The sequence below is a fragment of the Mobula hypostoma genome, chromosome 2 (assembly GCF_963921235.1).
Source record: "Mobula hypostoma chromosome 2, sMobHyp1.1, whole genome shotgun sequence".
Taxonomy (NCBI): Eukaryota; Metazoa; Chordata; class Chondrichthyes; order Myliobatiformes; family Myliobatidae; genus Mobula; species Mobula hypostoma.
The window spans coordinates 33,242,205-33,269,376 of NC_086098.1; the positions used below are offsets into that span (position 1 = coordinate 33,242,205).

At 41.4% G+C, this 27,172-nt stretch overlaps 1 protein-coding gene across 2 annotated transcripts in view; it reads left to right on the forward strand.

The window, feature by feature from the left end:
- LOC134338974 (chloride intracellular channel protein 5-like) overlaps positions 1–27,172 on the forward strand; it is a 145,319-nt gene that overhangs the window by 103,467 nt on the left and 14,680 nt on the right. For both annotated transcript variants that reach the window (XM_063035198.1, XM_063035206.1), the window contains 3 exons: positions 12,087–12,196; positions 14,921–15,046; positions 21,387–21,493. In XM_063035198.1, the coding sequence (XP_062891268.1) occupies positions 12,087–12,196; positions 14,921–15,046; positions 21,387–21,493 (343 nt within the window). The remainder of the gene's footprint in view (positions 1–12,086; positions 12,197–14,920; positions 15,047–21,386; positions 21,494–27,172) is intronic.

The following is a 27,172-nucleotide window of genomic DNA, read 5'->3' on the forward strand; positions in this document are numbered from 1 at the left end:
AAGCAACCTTCCTCTCATTGAGATTTATTGCACATATAAATAATTTCTGGCAACAGGTAAAGAAGATTAGAATTGTTTGAGTAACACGCAAAATGCTGGAGAACTCATCAGGCAGCATCAATGGAAATGAATAGCATTATCTATGGAGGGGAATAAATGCAATGTTTCAGGCCGAGACCCTTCATCAGTAATTGCTTGAAAAGTTTTGCTTAAATGTAAAGCCCAATGATTGTGCATTTGGCTGAAGTTCCACTTTATTTTAGTGCACTGTTTAAGGCATGATTTTTATGAAGGGAAATTAGTCATTTAAAACAGGTTATCAACTGAATTAAGCTAGTGCACAAAGGAATTTTACACAAACCTGATGAGTCAAGTTTCAATCTCACTGTGATGGCATGAGAATAAGCAGAAGCACAATTCTTTTTAAGAATTCAAGCCCATTTCTTCTCACCAAGAGGAAAAAATACCTTTGCAATCTAAATGCAGCCAGCTTGGAATTAATAACATAGTACTGCAGTTCTGAGATGTGAGGTCTGAATTTTCCAACATGGACTTGGTTTGCACCTGAGTGATGATTAAAATTTCCAGTGCCCTGAATGGAAGAGTGCAGTTTACGAGGCCATTTTGTTATTTGTACCTTCAGGTGCAAATTATGACAGATGGAGCAGGTTCACTGCAGTCACTGCAGAAAATGATGGCGATATTCAACAGGTTTGGTAGCAGCAAGGTTCCTTAATGTTGTTGTAGCAGAGAGTGGTAGTGGGGACAAGCTCACACTACCTATTAAATTTTTCCAACGGCATACGTCTCAAATGGACTCTGACAACCAAGTCTGGCTCCTGCTCTTCACATATGGCTTGACTACTGAGGCTACGTCCACACTAGACTGGATAATTTTGAAAACGCCGGTTTCATGTAAAAACAATAGGCGTCTACACCAGGCGTTTTTGAAAATACCTCTGTCCACATTAAAACGGATATTTTGGCGAATCTCCTCCTACTGGGCATGCACAGGGCACACAGAAAACAAGCGAAGAGGAAACAGTATACTTGGTGCATGTTTGTCCAGTTACAGACTAGAAAAACTTAAAGGAAATTGCCAAACGAAAGACTTGGTGCGTGTTTGTCCAGAAACATTTCCTGCAGCAATAGTCTCTTAACCGATGAAAGGGAAGACAGCTACAACTAAATGCAATAAGGCTTGTTACTGAGCAAAAGTGAAATTTCTTGTTACCTCATTTGTTTGCCTTTACTTTTGCCATGTCTTTGTATTGTTTTGCTGTATTTAACATGTGCAATAAAACGAGTTGCTGGGCAAAAGTGACAATTGCATCTATTGGATGTTTGCACAAGCAATACGTTAATGAAGCACCTTGTTAAATGTATAAAACATGTCTGCATCAGTGTTATCTTGTATTTCCATACAATTTACATTAGGCTGTTACACATCTGTTGTCAGATATTGTTGTTGTGGTGTTGGAGGCTGCATTCAATGAAATGCCGCACTGCTGCCACCATCTGTTCCGGCACGTCATGACAGTGTTTATAAAAGTAGCCGGTTACCCTGTACACTAGTGGTCACCAACCTTTTTAAGCCCAATAACCTACTGTACACTAATCTTACACCAATCCCATTTTATTCTTACAACATTCCTATTAATTTCTCCCAGATACCACCACTCACCTACACATACAGTGATCACTTAACCCATCAACACTCTTATCTTTGTGACATGGGAATAAACTGGAGCACCCAGAGGAAACCCGTGCAATCACAGGCAGAATGTGCACTCTCCACATGGACCACACTGGAAGTTAGGATCAAACTAGGGTCACTGGGGCTATGAAGCATCAGCACTACCAACTATGCTACTGTGGAGAAGCAACCATTGTGCTGTCTCTGCTGAGATTATAGTATGTCATTGTCACAGAATTTAATTCTGTATGTTCCAATGATTTTGTTGGATGAGAATTTAAAAAGGTATTCTACTTAGTTCTTGAAGGAAGATTTTTATTTATTACAATAGTGGTCACCAACCTTTTTAAGCCCAAGATCCCCTACCTCGACCTTAGTGAAAGGCAAGATCTCCCTACTAAATCGTTTAGAGAAAGAACAGCTCAGATTGTACTTCCAATTTGAGGCCTTTTATTTGGGCGAATTGTATTTGAATTACACAAAATACTTTTGTCAAACTTTCAAATTAATTCAAACAAGAAAACACTGTAACTAGCATATCAAACAGGCCATAGCTGTATTTCTTTAAGAATATTACAATACTTCACACCTTTAATTCTAAGTTTCATTATTTAATTTTATTTCAACACGAAAAATAAATGAATAAAAATTGACTGTTGCACTCACTGTGATGACTGGGGCTGAATACTTCTGCTAGTTCCCTGAAATTTGGCTCATAACTACAGACAGCCAGTCTGAGACAGTCTGTGAGGTGTAGGGTTGCCAACTGTCCCGCATTCCCCTCGCTAAGGTAGAACGTTCCTATGAAACCGTTCGTGCCAAAATGCTTTATGCCGAAGAAGCAATTACCATTAATTTATATGGAAAAAAATTTTGACCATTCCCAGACCCAAAAAAGAGTACCAAATCATACCAAATAACACATAAAACCTAAAATAACACTAATATATAGTAAAAGCAGGAATGACATGATAAATACACAGCCTATATAAAGTAGAAATAATGAAAAGTAAGCCAAAACCGATTCGTGGGGTAAAAGAAAATCAACACATATGCGCATGCGCACACACCTGGCCCGCACAAGGCTTCATGGTCATTGTAGTCTTTCTCGGAGTAAACACAAATGTCCTGGGATTTGACTGCTACTTTTGTCCCTTGTTTGGGAGTGAGAAAGTTGGCAACCCTAGTGAGGTGTCTGTCAGTAAGTCAGCTCCTGTACTTAGATTTAATAATTTTCATCTGTGAAAATGCAAGTTCACATAGATAAGTTGACCTGAAGTAGGCACTGACTTTCAGTGCTATAAAACTAACGCACACACCGCACATTGCTCGGCTCCATCAGTAGTAATTGCTACCAGTTTATGAATGGGGATGTCATTTTCATGGACATATTTTTTTAAACTCTTTGTAAATATCCTCACCTCTCGTTCTCTCCTTTAATTGCAAAAGAGGGAGGAAGTCCTCCTTTGTTGTAAAATCCTAGAAAGCCATTCTGACAAATACAACAAGCTGAGCTGTTTGCATTACATCCAGGGATTCATCGAACTGTAGTGAAAAATATTCACGTCCTCTGACGGTGACTCTACCCTCCTTGTCACTGTTGCAGGGCCGAGCAGTATATTATGTATTGCGGTTGTGATGCCATATTTGTTTTTAAAGTTATTATAAACAGTCTCTATGGTAATGGCCATTGCTTCCTTGAATAAATCACCATCTGTAAAAGGCTTCTTGTGTTTAGCCAAAAGGTGACTTACACAAAATGATACTTCAATAGCAGCCTTATTTTGAGCAGCATGTTTTGTGAAAAACGATTGCTGGGCCTTCAACCCCAATTTCAGCTCCTCAACTTTCCTGGCATGGATTGCTGCAGCCCGGAGGTTGGGGACACTGCTGTATATTGATGTTTGCGACAGTCTGTACTCTTATCTAATCTAATTGGTCACTTTGATGCAGCACAGGCTACGCTGAAAACGCGGTGCATGGCGGGGGAGCTACACACAATGCGCACTGGGCAGAAAGAACGTACTAAACCCCCGCAACCCGGAAACAATCTCTTTTTACAAACAGCTTTTTAGTGAAAATATTGCTATGTTACCATTATCCTAATTAGTATTACTTACTTTTATAATGCTCACATTACAACAGTATTTGTGTATTTATTTTTTTCTTTGGGATCGACTGGGAAAGTCTCAAAGATCGACCGGTCGATCGTGATCGACGGGTTGGTGACCCCTACCGTACACACTACAATGGCCAACCGGCGTTTTCAGATTTAAACACTGGAGAGTGTTTTAGAAAAGCTCTATTTTTGGGGGAGGAAAACGCCATTTCAGTGTGGACGGAGGGTCAAAATGAAGAGGAAAAAGCTTCGGTTACGGAGTTATCTGGTCTAGTGTAGACGCAGCCTAAGTCAGGAGGAAACATTTGTACTGACAGGAGGAGGAGCAAAGGTAGGTTAATGGTGCCTTAAAACCAGTTGCTTCAGGCAAATGGAGCAGCTCATCTAGGAGAAGGAAAACTCTGAACACAAGCCTCCGCAAGGCAGCTTTACCCATTCTTGGGGAAGGCTTTGGGTGTAAACCCCGAGTGAAAAATCCAGAGCTCAGATAGTCCAACGTTGAGTTCAATGTTGACTGGCAACTCCCACAACATTTACTGGTGCTGTTCCTTTGAATCCATTAGCGACACGGAGAGGGGGAGCTTGCTGCATGGGCAAAAGCTTGCACTCCATATCATAGTGCCCTGGCTTGCATATCACAATGACTGCTAGGTCAAATCCTAATTTGTAAGTGGAGATTTGTTTCTTCAGGGTATGCTTTTCTTAACAGTAATGGTAGCACATTGGCTGCTGGTTTGCCTTTGAAGAGATGGCTTTGTCACTAAATTTTGTAAATGGCCAGCAGCTCCACTTACGTGACTGGAGATGCTGTGATCAGAAGCAAGATAAACCTGAAGGTGAGCAAGTGATGGGTTGGAATAGATAAGGAATTCACATCACCATTTCCACTTGCCATCCCCTTTACTTCTCAGATTTCAGCAACTGCAGCCTTTTAAGTCTCCACTTACCAGCCTTCAGATTTGCAATCTATACTTAAACTTTGGAGCTCTCTTTCGCACACCCCGAGGGTTTAAAAAAAACTGGAACTGCTTGATGGGTTGGGGTATGGTGGGTAACCAAAATGAGCCCATCATGTTTAAAAGAAAAGATCCTGAAGGATCTACTTGTGTGTCAAGAAATGCAAACTGGAAATAAAGATAATGTTTATTGCTTCCTTCACATTTTGTGTTTATTTATTTAACATTTTTCTAACATGTATTTCGTAAGTGTGGATTTTATTCTGTGTCTCAGATTTTTGGGGAGTCATCTGTTAATTCCGTAAAGAAGAATTTCCGTAATCTGTATTGCCCATCAGAAGGGTATCATAAGCCAGTATGGAAATGACCTGAATCTTTCAGTTAAATTAGATGATAAGAGCATAAGATATTGCAGCTGAATTAAGCCATTTGGCCCATCAAGTCTGTTCTGCCATTCCATCAGTGCTGATTTATTACCCTTCTCAACCCCATTCCCCTGTCTTTTCCCGAAGCTTTTGACATTCTGACTAATCGTGAATTCCGCTTTAAATATATTGAGTGACTTGGCCATCCGAGACAATGAATTCCACACATTCACCACCCACCAAAAAACTTCCTCCTCCTCACTGACTCAGTCTGCAAGTTAACCTTCAGGGAATCCTGTACAAGGGCTCCCAAGTCCCTTTGCATCTCTGATTTTTGAATTTCCTCCATTTGGGAAACAGTCTACGCCTTTATTCCTTCTACCAAAGTGCATGACTATGCATTTCCCTACACTGTATTGCATCTGCCACTTCTTTGCCCATTCTCCTAATCTAAATCCTTCTGTAGCCTCTCTACTTGCTCGAAACTACCTGCCCTTCACCTATCTTCACATTATCCACACACTTGGCCACAAAGCCATCAATTCCATCATCTAAATCATTGACATATATTGTGAAAAGAAGCTGTCCCTATACCGATCCCTGATGAACACCACTAGTTACTGACCGTCACCCAGAATAGGCCACCTTTATTTCTTCTCTTTGCCTCATGGCAGTCAGCCAATCTTCTATCCATTCTCATCTTTTCTGTCATACCGTGGGCTCTTAGTTTGTTAAGCAGCCTCATGTGTGGCACCTTGTCAAAGGCCTTCTGAAAATCCAAGTAAGCAACATCCACTGCCTCTCCTTTGTTTGTCCTGCCTGTTGTTTCTCAAAGAATTCCAACAGATTTCTCAGGCAAGATTTCCCCTTTAGGAAAGCATGCTGACTTTGGCCTACTTTATCATCCTCATCCTTATCCTTAATAATGGACTCCAAATCTTCCCTTCCTTTCTAAATAGTGGAGTGACTTCTGCAATTCTCCTATCCTTCAGAAACATTCTAGATTCTAATGATTCTTAAGACCATAAGACCATAAGACAAAGGAGCAGAAGTAGGCCATTCGGCCCATCGACTCTGCTCCACCATTTTATCATGAGCTGATGCATTTTCTCCTATTTAGTCCCACTCCCCTGCCTTCTCACCATAACCTTTGATGCCCTGGCTGCTCAGATACCTATCAATCTCTGCCTTAAATACAGCCAATGACTTGGCCTCCATTGCTGCCCGTGGCAACAAATTCCATAGATTCACCACCCTCTAACTAAAAAAATTTCTTCGCATTTCTGTTCTGAAAGGGCGCCCTTCAATCTTTAAGTCATGCTCTCTCGTACTAGACTCCCCCCATCATGGGAAACAACTTTGCCACATCCACTCTGTCCATGCCTTTTAACGTTCGAAATGTTTCTATGAGGTCTCCCCTCATTCTTCTAAACTCCAAGGAATACAGTCCAAGAGCAGACAAACGTTCCTCATATGTTAACCCTCTCATTCCCGGAATCATTTTAGTGAATCTTCTCTGTACCCTCTTCAACATCAGCACATCCTTTCTTAAATAAGCAGACCAAAACTGCCCACAGTACTCCAAGTGAGGTCTCACCAGCGCCTTATAGAGCCTCAACATCACATCCCTGCTCCTATACTCTATTCCTCTCGAAATGAATGCCAACATTGCATTCGCCTTCTTCACTACTGACTCAACCTGGAGGTTAACTTTAAGGGTATCCTGTACGAGGTCTCCCAAGTCCCGTTGCATCTCAGAACTTTGAATTCTTTCCCCATTTAAATAATAGTCTGCCCGTTTATTTTTTCTGCCAAAGTGCATAACCATACACTTTCCAACATTGTACTTCATTTGCCACTTCTCTACCCATTCTTCCAATCTATCCAAGTCTCTCTGCAGACTCTCCGTTTCCTCAGCACTACCAGCCCCTCCACCTATCTTCGTATCGTCAGCAAACTTGGCCACAAAACCATCTATTCCATAATCTAAATTGTTGATGTACAATGTAAAAAGAAGCGGCCCCAACACTGATCCCTGCAGAACACCACTGGTAACCGGTAGCCAACCAGAATAGGATCCCTTTATTCCCGCTCTCTGTTTCCTGCCGATCAGCCAACGCTCTATCCACGTATGTAACTTTCCCGTAATTCCATGGGCTCTTATCTTGTTAAGTAGCCTCATGTGTGGCACCTTGTCAAAGGCCTTCTGAAAATCCAAATATACAACATCCACTGCATCTCCCTTGTCTAGCCTACTGGTAATTTCCTCAAAAAATTGTAATAGGTTTGTCAGGCAGGATTTTCCTTTAAGGAATCCATGCTGAGTTCTGCCTATCTTGTCATATGCCTCCAGGTACTCTGTAACCTCATCCTTGACAATCAACTCCAACAACTTCCCAACCACCAATGTCAAGCTAACAGGTCTATAATTTCCTTTTTGCTTCCTTTCCCCCTTCTTAAAAAGCAGAGTGACATTTGCAATCTTCCAGTCCTCTGGAACCATGCCAGAATCTATCAACTTTTGAAAGATCATCGCTAATGCCTCCACAATCTCCACAGCTACTTCCTTCAGAACACGAGGGTGCATTCCATCTGGTCCAGGAGATTTATCTACCTTTAGCCTATTCAGCTTCCTGAGTACTTTCTCTGTCGTAATTGTGACTGCGCACACTTCTCTTCCCTGCCACCCTTGAGTGTCCGGTATACTGCTGTCTTCCTCAGTGAAGACTGATGCAAAATACTTGTTCAGTTCCTCTGCCATCTCCTCATCTCCCATTACAATTTCTCCAGCATCACTTTCTATCGGTCCTATATCTACTCTCACCTGTCTTTTACTCTTTATATACTTGAAAAAGCTTTTAGTATCCTCTTCGATATTATTTGCTAGCTTCCTTTCATAGCTAATCTTTTCTCTCTTAATGACCTTCTTGGTTTCCTTTTGTAAGGTTTTAAAAACTTCCCAATCCACTCTCTTCCCAGTAATTTTTGCTTCCTTGTATGCCCTCTCTTTTGCTTTAACTTTGGCTTTTACTTCTCTTGTCAACCACGGTTGCATCCTTATTCCACTCGAAAATTTCTTCTTTTTTGGAATATACCTGTCTTACACACTCCTCATTTCTCGCATAAACTCCAGCCACTGCTGCTCTGCTGTCTTTCCCGCCAGTGTCTCTTTCCAGTCAACTTTGGCCAGTTCCTCTCTCATGCCACTGTAATTTCCTTTACTCCACTGAAATACCAACACATCAGATTTCGGCTTCTCTTTTTCAAATTTCACAGTGAACTCAATTATGTTATGATCACTGCCTCCTAAGGGTTCCTTCACCTCAATCTCTCCAATCACCTCCGGTTCATTACACAATACCCAATCCAGTACAGCCGATCCCCTAGTAGGCTCAACAACAAGCTGTTCTAAAAAGCCATCTCGCAGACATTCTACAAATTCTCTCTCTTGAGTTCCAGTGCTGACCTGATTTTCCCAATCTACTCGCATGTTAAAATCCCCCACAATTATCATAACACTGCCCTTCTGACAAGCCTTTTCTATTTCCAATTGTAATTTGTAGTCCACATCCCTGCAACTGTTTGGAGGCCTATAAATAACTGCCATCAGGGTCCTTTTACCCCTGCTATTTCTTAGCTCAACCCATAAAGATTCTGCACCTTCTGATCCTATATCACCTCTCTCTAATGATTTAATATCATTTCTTACCAATAAAGCCACACCTCCCCCTCTGCCTACCTTCCTATCCTTCCGATACACCGTGTATCCTTGGACGTTCAGCTGCCAGAGACATGCATCCTTTAGCCAGGTCTCAGTGATGGCCACAATATCATACCTGCCAATCTGTAGCTGTACGACAAGATCATCCACCTTATTCCTTATGCTGCGTGCATTTAATTACAATACCTTAAGACCAGTATTTGATACTTTTCACTTTGATTTCACTGCAACTTTATTGCACTGCAACTCATCCCAATGGCTACAAGTTTGCCCCATCACCTGCCTGTCTTTCCTGACATCTTTACTGCTCACTATCTTAGATTTATTTCTCTTTTCCCCTTCCTCCGCTCTATCATTCCGGTTCCCATCCCCCTGCCAAATTAGTTTAAACCCTCTCTAACAGCTCTATTAAACTTTCCCGCCAGGATATTGGTCCCCTTCGGGTTCAGGTGTAACCTGTCCTTTTTGAACAGGTCATACTTCCCCCAGAAGAGATCCCAATTATCCAAGAATCTGAAGCCCTGCCCCCTACACCAGTCTCTCAGCCACGCATTCATCTGCCTGATCCGACTACTCTTGCCCTCGCTAGCACGTGGCACAGGTAGCAATCTCGAGATTACTACCCTGGAGGTCCTGCTTCTCAGTTTCCTTCCTAACTCCTGGAAATCTCTCTTCAGGACCTCCTGCTTTGTCCTATCTATGTCATTGGTACCAACATGTACCAAGACAACTGGCTGCTCACCCTCTTGAAAGATCATTACTAATGCCTCCACAATCTCTTCAGCTACCTCTTTCAGAATGCTGAAGTGTATTCCACCTGACTCAGATGACTCATTTGCCTTGATACCTTTCAGCTTCCCAAGCCCCTTCTCCTTGGTATTAACAGCTACACTCAGTTCTGCCCTCTGACACTCGAATTTCTGGCATACTGTTGGTGCTTTTCACAGCGAAGACCAACTCAACATACTTACTAAATTCATAATGATTGCAGCCCACTGATAAGTTCTGAAAGACCCCAAGCTCCTTTTAAACTTGGTGCATAAATTTGACATGGGACTGTCTCCAACTTGCTCAGCGATCTCTTGCTGTGCAGGTAAAGTACTTATTCATATTAATTTTATGCTCAGGAAGAACTTGTTGCCAGCTTTGAATAACACAGTGGAATTACCTATTTGAAATTTCATTAATACTGTTTGGTTTATGATGCCTCATTGAAAACACTAACACAAAAACTCAACAGAATTACCAAGGCAATAATGAAAAGGGCTTAGAAATAAATCACTCCTAAAATTTTTGGGTAAATCATATGAATTTTCCTGAATTTACTGTCTCATCATCATCAGCATCATCATCATCAGGTGCCATGCCCAGATTGAGCTTTGACTGCCATGGCCCACACACTCCTGTTTCTGGTCAAGTGGATCAATTCATTGGTATTCACTTCCAGTTCTCTAGCTGCTGTATCCATCATCATTTGTCTTTGTCTTCCTCTTGCTTTCTTCCCTTCAATCTTCCCATAATTACCGTGCATTCTAACTCCTCTTTCCTAATCACATGTCCAATGAAGTTATGTTGCCTTTTCATGAACTCATACATTATTTCTCTTTTTGTGTTTGCTCTGTTCATGACGTCCTCGTTAGATATTCGTTTCGTCCATGATATTCTTTGCGTTCTCCTCAAAAACCATCTCTCTGCTACTACAATTTGTTTCCTCATGTTACTAGATATTGTCCAACATTCTGAGCCATATAACATAACTGGATAAACGTAACATTTCAGTGCTCTGAGGCGGGTTGTCATGCCTCGTTTAGTATTGGTCAGTATACTCCTCATTCTCGTAAAGGTGTCTTTTGCCATCCCTATTCTTCTTTTGATGTCCATGTCGCACCTGCCATCTGATGTCACCCAGCTTCCTAAGTAGCAAAAGTTCTGTACTTGTTTTATGTCTTCCCCGTTTATTCTCAGCCTGCAGATAGGATTCTCATTTTTGGATATCACCATACATTCTGTCTTGTTGCAATTGATAGACCCATTTTTGCACTTTCTTCAACAATTATATCAATTAAATTTTGTAGTTCTTCCTCCATACTTGCAATTAACACAGTATCATCTGCATAAATGAAATTATTGATGTTTTCACCGCCAACTTTGATTCCCAAGATCTCTTATTTTTTGTAATATTGTCTCACTGTACTCATTAAATAAATCAGGGAGAAAGCACACCGTTGTCTAACGCCTCTCTTGATTTTTGTAAACTGACTCACTTCTCCATCTATTCTTACTGTGGCAGTTTGTTCCCAGTACAGATTTCTGATTAGGCAGAGGTCTTTCGAATCTAGATCTAGAGTTTTCTATAATATTTCAAATAACTTATTGTGCTTCACTTTATCAAATGCTTTTGTGTAGTCGATAAAACAAACAAATCTTTTTGCACTTGAATAGCTCATTCTGATAGTATCCTTAACATCAATATTGCATTTCTTGTACCTTTGTCTTTCACAAAACCACATTGTTCTTTGCCTACTTCAGCTTGTATCTTACTTTTAGCTCTTGTCATCAAAATTCTTAGAAGTATCTTGGTGATATGACTCATTAAACTTATAGTCCTATGTAATTCACATTCTGTTGCTCCAGGTTTCTTAGGAAGAGTGATAAAATACTGATTTTTTTTCATCTCTTCCGGTATTATTCCAGTTTCATAAATGTCATTGATTAAATCAGTAAGTTTTTCAATTCCATAATCTTCAAGGGAGATAATTTGTTCTATTACTAACTCATCAGGACCTGCTGCCTTTCCTTTCTTCATCTTATTTATTGCATTACGAACTTCAGATTTTAAAATACTTGGACCTTCAATGTTTTTCTTAATTTCTGGTTTTTTCACTTCGATCGTCTTCAAACAATTCCTGAATATACTCAGTCCATCTGTTCATAATCTCATTTTTTTCCCTGATAATGGTACCATTCTTTGCTTTCAAACATCCACCTGAAGAACAGAGGAGCTTTTTACCAGTCATATTCTTGATTTGTTGATGTAACCTCTTTGGATCAGTGATAGGGATTCTTTCTATTGTGGTCTAGAAAGTGAAAATGCTAATTGTCAGGGACCTTGCACAGAGTTCCTGCAAGCCGGAATATTGGGAATTACAAAGCTGTGAAAATAAATGTAAAATATGTTAGTGTTGTAGGACTTGCAGCTAGTTTGAAGTCTTTCTCTTTTCTCCTGCAGGCTGGCATTGATGGAGAGAGTATTGGTAATTGCCCCTTTTCCCAGCGCCTCTTTATGATTCTATGGCTGAAAGGTGTTGTATTCAATGTCACAACAGTTGACCTGAAGAGGTAAGGGACTAAAAGTTGGTAGATGTAAACCATAATGTAAAACATGTGGTTTCAGAAACTAAGACAACAATGAAATATTGTGCAACAGTAAAAACTCCTTGGGTCATAGCGCATCTCTGCAGTGAGAATAGATCAACTCTTTGATCACCAAGAAATATCATCAGTCCAGAATATCACATTTGGTTAATATAGTGATAGTTTGCATTGTTATTTTGGTGGTCTGTAATCACACTCCACATTGTCATTATATTTGTATTCCTCCTGTACCTGCCCACTTTAAATATCATGGGATTACCTACTTGAAAGTACATTAATGGTGTTTGTTTTATAATATCACTTTGAAAATACCAACACAAAAACTGAGCAGAAGTACCAATACAATAACAAAAAATGGTTTAAAAATAAATCACCTTAAATTTTTAAAATTTTTCCTGAGTTTATTGTGTTCTTTGTTGCTGATTATGGTGACCACCACCCCCCCGCCCCCGAATCTTGGAATTTTTGAAACTTTTCTTCAAGTTTGCCCTTGAACTGCATCACAACCAAGCATTTGATCATGAGTTTCAATTTCTCCTTTTCCATGAGGTGTTTTTGTATACAGCATTTCTTCTGTGATGTCGGTTCCTTCTCACAGCTGGGTTTTGCTTTGTCTTCTGTCAGAAGCAGTAATCCTGCATAATTATGTTTGTTCACAAATTAAGTGTTGCAAAAATTAATGGAAAGTACTAACTGCTACTGCTTGGAGGTTTAAGCAGAAAGAGTTGAACTGTTCATTTTTGCTCTGTTTAATATTTTAATCTTATATTATTTGTCGTCATTATCTCACGTGCATCCATGCCCAGAGCTTGGTACAGAACAGGTGCAATTCTTGTGAATGTTCAATTTTATAACACTTCTGAGTTGTCTTGTCATACTTTGGGCACTGCACACACGAGATATAACAAAGAAACATAGAAATCTACAGCATATTACAGGCCCTTTGGTCCACAATGTTGTGCTAACCACATAACCTACTCTGGAAACTACCTAGAATTTCCCTACCACATACCCCTCTATTTTTCTAAGAGTCTCTTATGAGACCATATTGTAACCGCCCTCCTGGCAGTGCTGACAGAGTTGGATGGGAAAGGCCCCAAGTCGTTATTGGAAGTGAGGGAAGGGATTGCTGGAACATTGATGATGATCTTAGCATCGTCCTGCACCACAAGTCATACCTGAAGCATGAAGGGTGTCAAATGTTGTTCCTTTGTTAATAGAGATACTCCTGGAAATGGTAGGCAACTAGAGAGCCACTGCCATCAGTAGTGGGGAAAATATTGGAGAGGATTCTTGCAACAAGGATTTACAAGCACTTGGAGAAGGCTTGCCCTGCCTTTGGTAGTGACCATGCCTTTGTGAGGGGCAGGTAGTGCCTCTTGAACCATATTGTGTTTTTCAAGATGGCAAAACAAAATGATGAAGGTAGTGGTACCTTCAACAGGACATGGAGGGGATGCAGATTTGGGGAAAGAAGTGGCATATTGAGTTCAACACAAAGGTTTGAAGTGAAACACTTTGGCAAATCGAACTTGATGACGAAATACAAGGTTAATGCCAGGACTATTAGCAATGTGGAGGAACAGAGAGATCTTGGGGACCAAGTCCACAGATCCCTTTCGGTTGCCATGCAAGTTGATACTTTTAAGAAATTGTATTGTGCTGGCTTTCATTAGTTGGGGGATTGCATTCAAGAGTCCTGTTGTAGCTCTGTAAAACTCTAGGTAGAACACTTGGATTAAGTGTTGTGTTCCGTTATGGTTGTCCTATTATAGGAATGGTGTGGAGGCTTTAGAGAGGTCGCAGAGGCGATTTACCGAGATTCTGCCTGGATTACCGAACATGTTTTACAAGGAAAGGTTGAGCTTGGGCTTTTCTCTTTAAAGCGAAGGAGGATGAGAGGCAACTTGATAGAGGCATATAAGATTAGAAGAGCATAGATAAAGTGGACTGGTGCCAATGGCCAATACGAGAAGATGATCATTTCAGGTGAGTGGAGGAAGGTTTAATGAAAATGTCAGAGGTAGGTTCTAACATAGAAAGTGGCAAGAGGCAGATGTGACTTAGATAGGCATATGAATGAGTGAAAAATGGAGGATTATAGAGTGTGTAGAAAGGATGGGTTAGATTGATTGTGGAGTAGGTTTATATAGATTGGTAAAACATTGTGAGCCAAAGGCCCTTTATGTTGTGCTGTACTGTATTCTAAACTAATTCGTTCTGCTTGCTCAAAGTCCATAACCCTCCATTCTCTATATGTTCATGTGCTTATCCAAAGGCCTCTCAAGTGCTTTGATTGTATTTGTCTCCACCACCGCTCTGGCGCAGCACATTCCAGGCTTCCACACTCTCCTTACAACAAAAATCTTGGCCCGCACATCTCCTTTTGAGCTTGCCCCATTTCAGCTTAAATGCATGCCCTCTAGTGTTCAACCCTGGAAATGGTGGCCCTATAAGAACTTGAAGTCTGATTCATTTCAGTAAACTTAGAAACCATTAATAGAACACTTGATAGATAGAAAACATATTTGAGATATTTCTTTTTTCTTGAACTCTGTATTCTCCTATGTAGAAAATTAATAGAAATATTGAAAGTGATAGAACACTTGAGAGATAGAAAACAGTGATTATTACATTATTAATGATGTTCTTTAATCCTGAAAATGCATTTTTATTATCTATTTCTAGAAAACCAGCAGATTTACACAACCTAGCTCCTGGTACTCACCCTCCGTTCCTGACCTTTAATGGAGAGGTCAAGACAGATGTCAACCATATTGAGGAATTCCTGGAGGAGACATTGTGTCCACCAAAGTAAGTTCCATTGTAAAAATTCCCTTCATCTTTGAAGGGTGCTTGGTATGGTCAAGTACATGCAATTCTCCGGTGCAACAGAGTATTGCAAGCAGGTGATCTTTCGTGAACTTGAAGGCATTGTTGACAATGTGATAGTGGGGGCAGAGGAGGGAGGGTCACAGAGTTGAAGTGAAGGGAGAAGGGTAATTACAGTTTTATCATTGGTTGTTCACCTCTGGCCCCTTGGCAACACCCCTCTTCCATCCCCGCATATCTCACCATTGTCTGTCACTTGCATACTCACTCAAGATTTATTTCATGGATATTTATTGGCAATATCTCAGTGAACTGCTGGTGCGGTGAAGTGTATGTTTCTCAGGAAGCAGCTGTTATACACCAAGCAATATTAATTTATTCAGCAGATGGGAATACAAAATATGCAGTTTTTTTTTAATAAAATTGGGATGGTTTTCCAAGGGAAAAAAATGCAGTGAATGGAGATGGATACATATTAGGGAAATCAATTATCCGTTTAGAGATTACCCTAGGAGAAGATGGCAGCGCGATGCAGTGCGCGCGGCCTCTCTGGAGAATGATATCTGTAATTTGTCGTAGGGGACCGTGCACAATTCTGATTTGATAGAGACGGATGTGAGAGTACAGAGGAACATCTGGAGAAACTTCTGAAATGCCCACTTCGCTGCCGCTGCTACTGTGTGGTAACCGGCATCTCCGGAGCAGAAGGCCCCGAATCCTCGGTTTTGCTTGTTTCAGTGGCCGGGGCTAGGTCAAAGGCGCTCAGCAGAGGATAGCGCTCAGGAGGCTGTATCAGAGGGGATGGTCGGAGGCTCGAAGTTTTCAGATGGACGGACTTGGTGTCGGCTGCTTCCAGTGCATCGGCAGTTGCTGGTGCCTTGGAAGTTTATGGCAGGAAGTTTCTCCCTTTTGCTGCCTACTGTTGGGGACTCGGGAGTCAATCGGGACTTAAGACTTTTTTTTACCGTGCCCATGTTCTGTTCTTTATCAAAATATGGTATTGTTTTGCACTGCTGTAACTATATGTTATAGTTATGTGGTTCTGTCATTGTTAGTCTTTGGTTTGTCCTGTTTTCTGTGATATCACTCTGGGGGAACATTGTATCATTTCTTAATACATGTATGCATTTCTAAATGACAATAAAAGAGGACTGAGTGTTCTCATAATCTAAATAATCCCTCATAATCACCACGAAGTGACATCAATAACATCTCTGCAAGATCCTCAATATCCACTGGTAGGTTAAATAAACCATCCCCCCATGGCCAATGTCTCTGGCATCAAGACTCTGATTATGTCTGTGCCAATGAGTAGACACACATCGAGAACGTGCCTGACTATAGATTTTTGAAACTGTACAGTCTAGTGGGGGGGAAATCCTCAAAGCAACTTTGAGATTCTCCTTCCAGGAAATTGACTTGAGGATCCCTGACCCTCAACTACCTAAACTGGAGGAAATCCAATGTGGTACCAATCACCTATACTCCATAAGAGATAGGAGTACCGAGACTGCTCCACCATTTCATCATGGCTGATCCATTTTCCCTCTCAACCACGTTGTCCAGCCTTCTCCCTGTAACCTTTCACATCGCAACTAATGAAGAATCTATCAACCTCTGCCTTAAATACATCCTGATGACCTAGCCTCCACAGCTGCCCATGGCAACCAATTCCAGATTCAACACCCTCTGGCTAAAGAAGTTCTGGCGAGTACGAGCCCAGAATCATCGAATGCTTCTCATACGACAGGATAATCCTTTCATTTCCGGAATCATGAACCTCCTCTGAACCCTCGCCAGTGTCAACACATCCTTTCTTAGGTAAAGGTTTCAAAACGGCTCTCAATATTCCAAGAGAAGCCTCACAGGTGGCATGTTAAACCTCAGCATTACATCCTTGCTTTTATATTCTAGTCCTCTCAAAGTGAATGGTAAGATTGCAGCAACGCATACAAAAAATGCTGGTGAATGCAGCAGGCCAGGCAGCATCTATAGGAAGAGGTACAGTCGATGTTTCGGGCCGAGACCCTTCGTCAGGACTAACTGAAAGAACTGCATTTGTGTTCATCACCACCACCAGCTCAACTTGCAAGTTAATCTTCAGGGAATCCTGCACAAGGACTCCCAAGTGCCTTGGCACCAGTAATTTTTGAATTGTCTGCTCATTTACAAAATAGTCTATGCTTTTATCCCTTCTCCCAAGACATATGATCATACATGTTCCAACACATATTCCATCTGCTACTTTGTCCATTATCCTAATCTATGTAAGTCCTTCTGCAGCTTCCCTGCTTGCTCAACACTACCTGTCCCTCATCTATCTTTGTATCACCCATATACTTGGTAACAAAGCCATCAATTCTGTCACCCATTTCATTGACATATAATGTAAAAAGAATCAGTCCCATCACAGACCTCTGTGGAACACCACTCGTCACCAGCAGCCAACCAGAAAAAGACTCCCTTTATTCCCACTTGTTGCCTCCTGCCAATCCTCTATCCCTGCTAGTATCTTTCCTGTAATACCATGTAGTCTTATCTTGCTAAGCAGTCTCATGTGTGGCAACTTGTCAAAGGCCTTCTGAAAGTCCAAGTACCCAGCATCCACTGACTCTCCAATGTCTATCCTGCTTGTTATTTTTTCAAATGAATTCCAACTGATTTGTCAGGCAAGATTTTCCCTAAAGGAAACAATGCTGACTTTGGTCTATTTTATCATGTGCCTCCAAATATCCGGAGACCTTGTCCTTAACAATCAACTCCAGCATCATCCCAAGCACTGAGGTTAGGTTAACCTGGCCTTTCTTCTCCCTTCCTCCCTTCTTGAAGAGTGGAGTGACATTTGCAATTTTCCAGTCCAGCAAAACCATGCCAGAGTCTGGTCGTTGTTGAAAGATCATTACCAATGACTCCACAATTTCCCCAGCCACCTCATTCAGAACCCCTGGGTGTAGTCCATCTGTCGGGGTGACTTACCCACTTTCAAACCTTTCAGCTTCCCAAGACCTTCTACCTAGTAATAGCAATTGCATTCGCTGCTGCCCCTGACAGTCCAGAACGTTTGGTATACTGCCAGTGTCTTCCTCAGTGAAGACTGATGCAAAATACTTATTCAGTTCATCCACTATTTCCTTGTTCTCCCAGTACTACCTGTTCAGTGTCACTTAAAATGGTTGAATACCTGCTCTTGCTTCTCTTTTATAGATTATGTATCTGAAGGAACTTGGTATCCTCTTTGATATTATTGGGTTGCTTGCCTTCATATTTCATCTTTTCCCTCTTGACTTTTTTATTTACCTTTTGTTGATTTATAAAAATGCAGCACAGAAACAGGCCTTTGGGCTCGTCTAGTCTGTGCTGAATCTCTTAAACTGCCTAGTCCCATCAACCTGCACCTGGACCATAGTCGTCCAGACACCCCACCCCCACCGTCCATATACCTATCCAAACTTCTATTAAATGTTGAAATTGATCTCGCATATAGCATTTGTGCTGGCAGCTCATTCTACAGTCTCGCTCGCGCGCGTCTGAGTGAATTAGTTTCCCTCATGTTCCCGTTAAACATTTCACCTTTCACCCTTAACCAATGACATCCAGTTGTCGTCCAACCAAACCTTAGTGGAGAAAGCCTGTGGGGGGGCTTGCAGTTTCCTTATCTATACCATAAGATATAGGAGCAGAAGCAGGCCATTCGGCCCATCGAGTCTGTTCTGCCATTCAATCATGGTCTGATCCACTTCATCCAGTCATCCACACTCCCCTGCTTTCACCCTATACCTTTTGATGCCCTGGCTAATCAAGAACCTATCTATCTCTGCCTTAAGCACACCCAATGACTTGGCCTCCATAGCCGCTCGTGGCAACAAATTCCACAGATTTACCACCCTCTGACTAAAGTAATTTCTCCATGCTTCAGTTCTAAAAGGACGTCCTTCAATCCTGAAGTCGTGCTCTCTTGTCCTAGAATCCCCTACCATGGAAAATAACTTTGCCATATCTAATCTGTTCAGGCCTTTTAACATTCGGAATGTTTCTCTGAGATCCCCCCCATTCTCCTGAACTCCAGGGAATACAGCCCAAGAACTGCCAGACATTCCTCATATAGTAACCCTCTCGTTCCTGGAGTCATTCTCATGAATCTTCTCTAAACCCTCTCAATTCCTAAAATAAGGAGCCCAAAACTGCAAGTGTGGTCTCACGAGTGCCTTATAGAGCTTCAACATCACATCTCTGCTCGTATATTCTGTACCTCTAGAAATGAATGCCAACATTCCATTCGCCTGCTTTACAACTGACTCAACCTGCAGGTTAACCTTTGGGGTATCCTGTACGAGGACTCCCAAGACCCTTTGCATCAATGCATTTGGAATTCCCTTCCATCTAAATAATAGTCTGCCCATTTATTTCTTACACCAAAGTGCATGACATACACTTTCCAACATTGTATTTCATTTTCCACTTTTTTGCTCATTCCCCTAAACTATCTAAGTCTCTCTGCAGGCTCTGTTTCCTCAAGACTACCTGCTCCTCAACCTATCTTTGTATCATTGTCAAAATTAGCAACAAATCCCTTAATACCATAGTCCAAATCATTGAGATACATCGTAAAAAGTAACAGTCCCAACACCAACCCCCCACGGAACTCCACTGGTAACTGGCAGCCAGCCAGAATAGGATCCCTTTATTCCCACTCTGTTTTCTGCCAACCAGCCAATGCTCCACCCATGCTGGTAACTTACCTGCAATTCCATGGGCTCTAAGCAGCCTCATGTGTGGCACCTTGTCAAAGGCCTTCTGAAAATCCAAGCACACCACATCTACTGCATTTCCTTTGTCTACCCTGCTTGTAATTTCCTCAAAGAATTGCAGTAGGTTTGTCAGGCAGGATCTTCTTTTCAGGAAACCATGCTGGCTTTGGCCTATTTTGTCATGTACTTCCAGGTACGCCATAATCTCATCCCTAACAATCGATTCCAACAACTTCCCAACCAGTGATGATACCCCTCATAATTCTGTATACCTCCAATCTTTGGAATGTGGACGATTGAGGGGAGATTTGATGAAGTCCTAACCTATTCAATCATTCCTTGTAATTCAGTCCTCCAGTCCTTGCAGCATCTTTATAAATTTTCTCTGAACTCTTTCAACCTTATTTACATCTTTCCTGCAGGTAGGTGGCCAAAACTGCATACAATACTCCAAATTAGGCTTCACTGATGTCTTGTACAACTTCAACATAGCACCCCATCTCCTGAACTCAATATTTTAATTTATGAAGGCCTCTGTGCCAAAAGCTTTCTTTACAACACTACCTATCTGTGCCACCACTTTCAATGAATTATGGACCTGTATTCCCAGATCCCTTTGTTCCACTACACTCCTCAGTGCCCTACCGTTCACTGTGTAAGACCTACCCTGGTTGGTCCTTCCGAAGTGCAACACCTTACACTTAGCTGCTCTAAGTTCCATTAGCTTCCCAAACCTCTAATTTCCCATGCCTCTCCTGTGCTTTTATGTTGTTTTTGACTTCCCTTGTCAGCTACAGTTGCATGATTCTGCCTTTGAAATACTGCTACTTTGGGACGTATCATTCCAAATTTCTCAATTTGCTGTTCTGCTGTTATCCCTACTTGTGTCCCCTTCTGGTCAACTTTGGACAGCTCCTTTCATAAGGATTCATTTATTATCAAAGTATGCATCTCTGACATTCTTCTCCAGGTAGCCATGAAACCAAGAAAGAAAAGAAAGGCAGCACAATCATCAACCCCCCCCCCCCCATACTGAGAAAATCTATCATGCAATTATACTTTCATGCACTCTGTCTTAATTTGGGGGATCCTTGCCATTCAAGTTTATGCATCTGTGAATAATTTGTCACTGGGTCTTAAACAGAAGTTATTACTACAGCATGCCTAATTTCTGAGATGCTCTTTTGTGAAAGACTATTCATGGAAAAGTACACAACTGAAGCCGGTATTGCATTTGTGAATGCAACATTACAATTCACTTCTGCTGCCCTGGCCAGAGTGGATTTAAATGGAATGGAAATGTTGTGTGTGGTTTAATAGTATTGAAGTCCAGCATTTAAACAATTATGTTACATTGCAAACATAAGACCATAAGATAAAAGAGAAGAATTAGGTTAATAATGCACATTAGGCCAAATGGTATCTGACCAATAATCAACAATTCAAGGGAGAAAATATTTAAGTGTCTCCATGAACATGATGGCTGTGCATCTATTTTTTTTCTTCAGGTTTGATGTAATCCAGTGATAGTGGGACATGATGATCAAAGATGTATGTTATATTCTTATTTACAGGTATCCCAGGCTTGCGGCAAAGCAACATAATTCGAATACTGCTGGAATTGACATCTTTGCAAAGTTTTCAGCGTACATTAAAAACACAAGAATTAATGCTAATGATGGTAAGAGCTGCAACTTACATTAATGGTGTGGAGATTATTGGTACCATTGCATAAAGTTTCAGTTTCAACTCTATGATCTTATCAAACTTTGGATATTAGTTAGGTTTACCCAAGGTTCAAGATCCTGCCCTCTGTACATTAGAAATAAACATTGAGTTGTGTTTGTTGACTGAAAGGAAGAAGTTATAACAGTTCAGATTAATGTGTTAGCTTGGGGATTGGGGGAAGAAGAATAAAAGAAGGGGGAAGAAGAAAGGAAGAGAAATTTAAATGCAGATGAGGAATTTATCAGTCTTTTATGTGAAATATTTGGTGGGGCTAGCTACCTCTTAACTGTTAAACTGGGTCAAAGATCTTTTGGAACCCGTTCATGAATGAAAATAAAGGATCTAGGATGATCTCTTGAAGAATTCCTGCAACAGATTTCTCGGATTGTGGTAATTGCCCATCAACATTGTCTTTGGTGACAAACTAAATCTCTTCAAACTCCTAATGAAATATAGCCATTGTTATGACTTCTTTGTAGCCGCATCGATATATTGGGCCCAGGATAGATTCTCAGAGATGTTGACCCTCCGAGACTCCTATTTCCTCCCCTTTCTCTCTGTCTTTTGATATCTTCTTGTGTCATAATTATTCAAAATATCTGTGGTTCATTTTATTTGCCTCATTATTTTTTTCTTTATTTTAGATTTTCCCAAAAGCCCAAATATATTTCCTTGTATGTCTCAATACCAAATATTGTTTGATAACCTTCCTGTAAAACATCTTGGGATACAATCACAGTTAAGGCCTAAAATAAATATTTTTTTTCTATGCATTCACATGGACCTCATTTACATACAATGCTTTTTGTTGTTTTATTTGATGTGAGAAATGAATAAACTCATTAATTATTTTTTGTGTCCTTTCATGTAGTTAGATTTGTCTTCCATAATAATTCACAACCTTTTGCTGATGAGAGGACAGTGTAATTATGATCCTCAGTGTAGCCGCAGCCTTGAACTCTCTGTGCCGGATACGAACCAATTAACATTTAATTGTCATTGACTTGCTGCAACAGTTCCTCTGAAAGGGAAGTCAGTGGAACTTCAAATAACAAACTGTCTGTTGGCACAGGATTCACTCATCTGTTTCTTAGCAACTCAAGCAAAGGTTTTACAGCCTCAAGAGTATTCTTGGAGAAACTTGTAGGCTGTTTAACAGCATTTGAGTGTGACACTAACATCCAAAATTCAGGATTTTTTTCACTGTTAGCTTAGTGTCTGACCTGTAGGAGGCCATTAGTTTAGAAACACCAAGCTATTTGGTGCAACTTTTTCTTCTTTAGGCACATTCTGCTTATCAAATTTCACAGAGTTTTTAAGAGCTGCTTGACAAGGGGCCAAGTGCATGCAGCAGAATCAATAATTTAGAGAGTCAAAGTCACGTGTTATACAAATATCTGATAAGTTTTCCTTTATTTTTGTTCATCTAGAATTACCAAGTGAGTGTGTTGCTTTATAAATGGGGTTTATATTGTTTTTCTGTGTGAAAATCAGTATAATTTCAGTCTCCAATGGCAACCCATCCTGTCTGGATTTCTCCCCAGTATTTTGGTTTCCTCCCACAGCCTGTAGACCTTTGGGTTGACTGATTAATTGACCATTAGTTTGGAGACAAATGGTTCGGTCTGGTAGGGGTGGGGGGGCGGAATATGGGAAGAGTAGATTATGAAGCAAATTAATGGGAAGTTGGATAGTTCCATGTGCTCTCTGGTCTTGCAAGTCTGAAATGGCCCCCTTGTATGCCAGATGGTAATACAAAGATAAAGACCTTGCCTCCACAGTTCGATGCATGATTCAGACTAGCTGTATATTTGTTAATAACACTTGAACTATGAACATACGAATGTATTGGCATACCAGGTCAGTCACAGATGACATTGGCTGAAATGTGCTGTGAATAAGCAGTTTTATTGGTATAATATCAGTTGAAACAAAATTGTATTTCCATATACGCAAACACGAGGAATTCTGCAGATGCTGGAAATTCAAGCAACACACATCAAAGTTGCTGGTGAACGCAACAGGCCAGGCAGCATCTCTAGGAAGAGGTACAGTCGACGTTTCGGGCCAAGACCCTTCATCAGGACTAACTCAAGGAAGAGCTAGTAAGAGATTTGAGAGGGGGAGGGGGAGGGGGAGATCCAAAATGATAGGAGAAGACAGGAGGGGGAGGGATGGAGCCAAGAGCTGGACAGGTGATTGGCAAAAGGGATATGAGAGGATCATGAGACAGGAGGCCCAGGGAGAAGGAAAATGGGGAGTGGGAGGTAAAAACCCAGAGGATGGGCAAGGGGTCCAGTCAGAGGGACAGAGAGAGAGAAAGAATGAATGTGTGTATATAAATAAATAATGGATCGGGTACGAGGGGGAGGTGGGGCAACTTTCACCCTGCCCTCAAGTTTACCTGGTCCATTTCCGACACCTCCCTCCCCTTTCTAGATCTTTCTGTCTCTGTCTCTGGAGACAGCTTATCCACTGATGTCTATTATAAGCCTACTGACTCTCACAGCTATCTGGACTATTCCTCTTCTCACCCTGTCTCTTGCAAAAATACCATCCCCTTCTCACAATTCCTCCGTCTCTGCTGCATCTGCTCTCAGGATAAGGCTTTTCATTCCAGGACGAGGGAGATGTCCTCCTTTTTTAAAGAAAGGGGCTTCCCTTCCTCCACTATCAACTCTGCTCTCAAACGCATCTCCCCCATTTCACGCATGGCTGCTGTCAGTCCAGCCTCCCGCCACCCCACTAGGAATAGGGTTCCCCTTGTCCTCACCTACCACCCCACCAGCCTCCGGGTCCAACATATTCTCCGTAACTTCCCCACCTTCAACAGGATTCCACCACTAAGCACATCTTTCCCTACACCCCCCCCCCCGCTTTCCGCAGGGATCACTCCCTACGCAACTCCCTTGTCCATTCGTCCCCCTCATCCCTCCCCACTGATCTCCCTCCTGGCACTTATCCTTGTAAGCGGAACAAGTGCTACACATGCCCTTACACTTCCTCCCTTACCACCATTCAGGGCCCCAGATAGTCCTTCCAGGTGAAGCGATACTTCAACTGTGAGTCGGCTGGAGTGATATACTGCGTCCGGTGCTCCCGATGTGGCCTTCTATATATTGGCGAGACCCAATGCAGACTAGGAGACCGCTTTGTTGAACACCTATGCTCTGTCCAGCAGAGAAAGCAGGATCTCCCAGTGGCCACACATTTTAATTCCACGTCCCATTCCCATTCTGACATGTCTATCCACAGCCTCCTCTACTGTAAAGGTGAAGCCACACTCAGGTTGGAAGAACAGCACCTTGTATTCCATTTGGGTAGCCTCCAACCTGATGGCATGAACATTGACTTCTCAAACTTCCGCTAATGCCCCACCTCCTCCTCGTACCCCATCCGTTATTTTGTTTATATACACACATTCTTTCTCTCTCACTCTCCTTTTTCTCCCTCTGTCCCTCTGACTATACCCCTTGCCCGTCCTCTGGGTTATTTCCCCCCCTCCCCCTTTTCCTTCTCCCTGGGCTTCCTGTCCCATGATCCTCTCATATCCCTTTTGCCAATCACCTGTCCAGCTCTTGGCTCCATCCCTCCCCCTCTCACTCTCAAACCTCTTACTAACTCTTCCTTCAGTTAGTCCTGACGAAGGGTCTCGGCCTGAAACGTCGATTGTACCTCTTCCTAGAGATGCTGCGTGGCCTGCTGCGTTCACCAGCAACTTTTATGTGTGTTGCTTGTATTTCCATATATTTGCTATTGCAGTCGCAAAGTAAATAATTGGAAAAGAATAAAAAGGCAGGAAAAATATTTCAGTGTTAACCTGTGCTATAAATGATCTAAGGATAAGATTAATAATACTGTAAATTGGTATTGGTTTATTATTGTCACTTGTGTGTGGCAGATGCTGTGGCAAAACTTGTCTTGTGTACCATTCATACAGATCAAATCGTTACATAGTGCGTTGAGGTAGAATGAGGTAAAACAATTATGCAGAATGAAATGTACAGCTGCAGCGAAAGTGCATTGCAGACAAACAATAAGATACAAGAACATAACAGGATAGATTGTGAGGTTAGGTCTCCAGCTTATTGTAATATGGCTGCATTTAATGGTCTTATAAAAGTGGGGCAAAAGCTTTGAGCCTGGTGGCAAGTGCTTTCCAGCTTTTGTATCTTTCACTTGATGGAAGAGGGGGCATGTCCAAGTGGGTGGACATTATGCTGACTGCTTTACTAAGGCTGTGAGAAGTATAGATGGAGTTCCTCGAGGGGAGGCCTCCCTCCTTTCCAGTCCTGATGAAGTGTTTTTGCTTGAAACATCAACTGTTTCTTCCCTTCCTCAGATGCTGCCTGATTTTCTGAGTTTCTCCAGCACTTTGTGTGTGTGTGTGTGTGTGTTGCCCTAAGAAGGGAGGCTGGTTTCCATGATGTGCTCAGCTGTGTCCACAACTCACTGCAGAGCAGTTACCATATTAAGCTGTATGGATCCAGACAGAACTATATTTGGATTTGTAAGATAATCATAAATAATTTCTAGTTTTGGCTAAGAGTTCATCAGTAACTTGTGTAATGTTTGTCATTTTACATTGCTGAAATAGTTAATTACAACACAAGAATATGTGGATTTTTCTTGGCATACTCAAGAGAAAAATTAGGTGAATGATCATGCATGTCCAAGACGTTCCCTTATTGCACTCAGCCAGGGCACAGTACTAGAAAAACCTACATGGGTGTAAAAAAAAAGTACATTAAATGATCTAGATGCTGTAATGGATCAGCGAGAATAGAGAATCTGTCAAACCAGAAGGTTGAATTTAAATTTCAGATGCTAACTGAACATGTGCATCATGAGTGACAGTCAGGTGTGTGGTATTTTGAGGTATTTGTGTTACACATTCAAACCCTAAGGTATCATGTCCAACGGCTGTCTCAATGCATCTTCTTGGCTCTCAGAAAGGAAGAGATGTTAGATTCCTGCTGGGTAGGGAGAGGAGGTGTGATTTGGGAACACTGAGCTCACAAACTAACAGGAGCTTAAAATGTTAGGCATAAAGGAAGGGACAATTCTTTCCCTCCTCAACCAACTGTGAAATAATCTGTTCTTTGGATTGCACTGTTCTTTTCTTATCAATTTTCTCCAATCCCTTTATCAAATTTTGTTGTTGATTGGAAAAACTATAGGGAAGTTGTAGTTGTGAAATAAACTTGTCAATAACTTTGATTACACGCCCCCCGCCCCACACCCCCGGTAAAGCATGGAAGTCACTTGCCAATCAATGTGGGACAAAATAAAATTCACTTTTTAAAGCAAAGAAAATTAACAGTGTCGTTTTATCATAAATATGCAGAGGTGTGTCTGTTAGGGGAATATTAGAACATTTTTGCAACACACAGCAAGATTTTTTTTCATACCAGTCATTTAATTATTTGTTTGTACATGTATCAAGGCAAAGGGGAAAGGATGTCAGTTTAGTGGAATATAATGTTCATTTAGTGTTAGTATCTGGTTCTTCCAGGCTAGCTTGGGTCACAGGTGATGTACAACTACAATTTATCAAGTTTGCCTTGATTATTATGTACAAGTTATTAAGTTGTATATTGATCACAGTTGCTTTAGAGCAGATAGTCTTAAA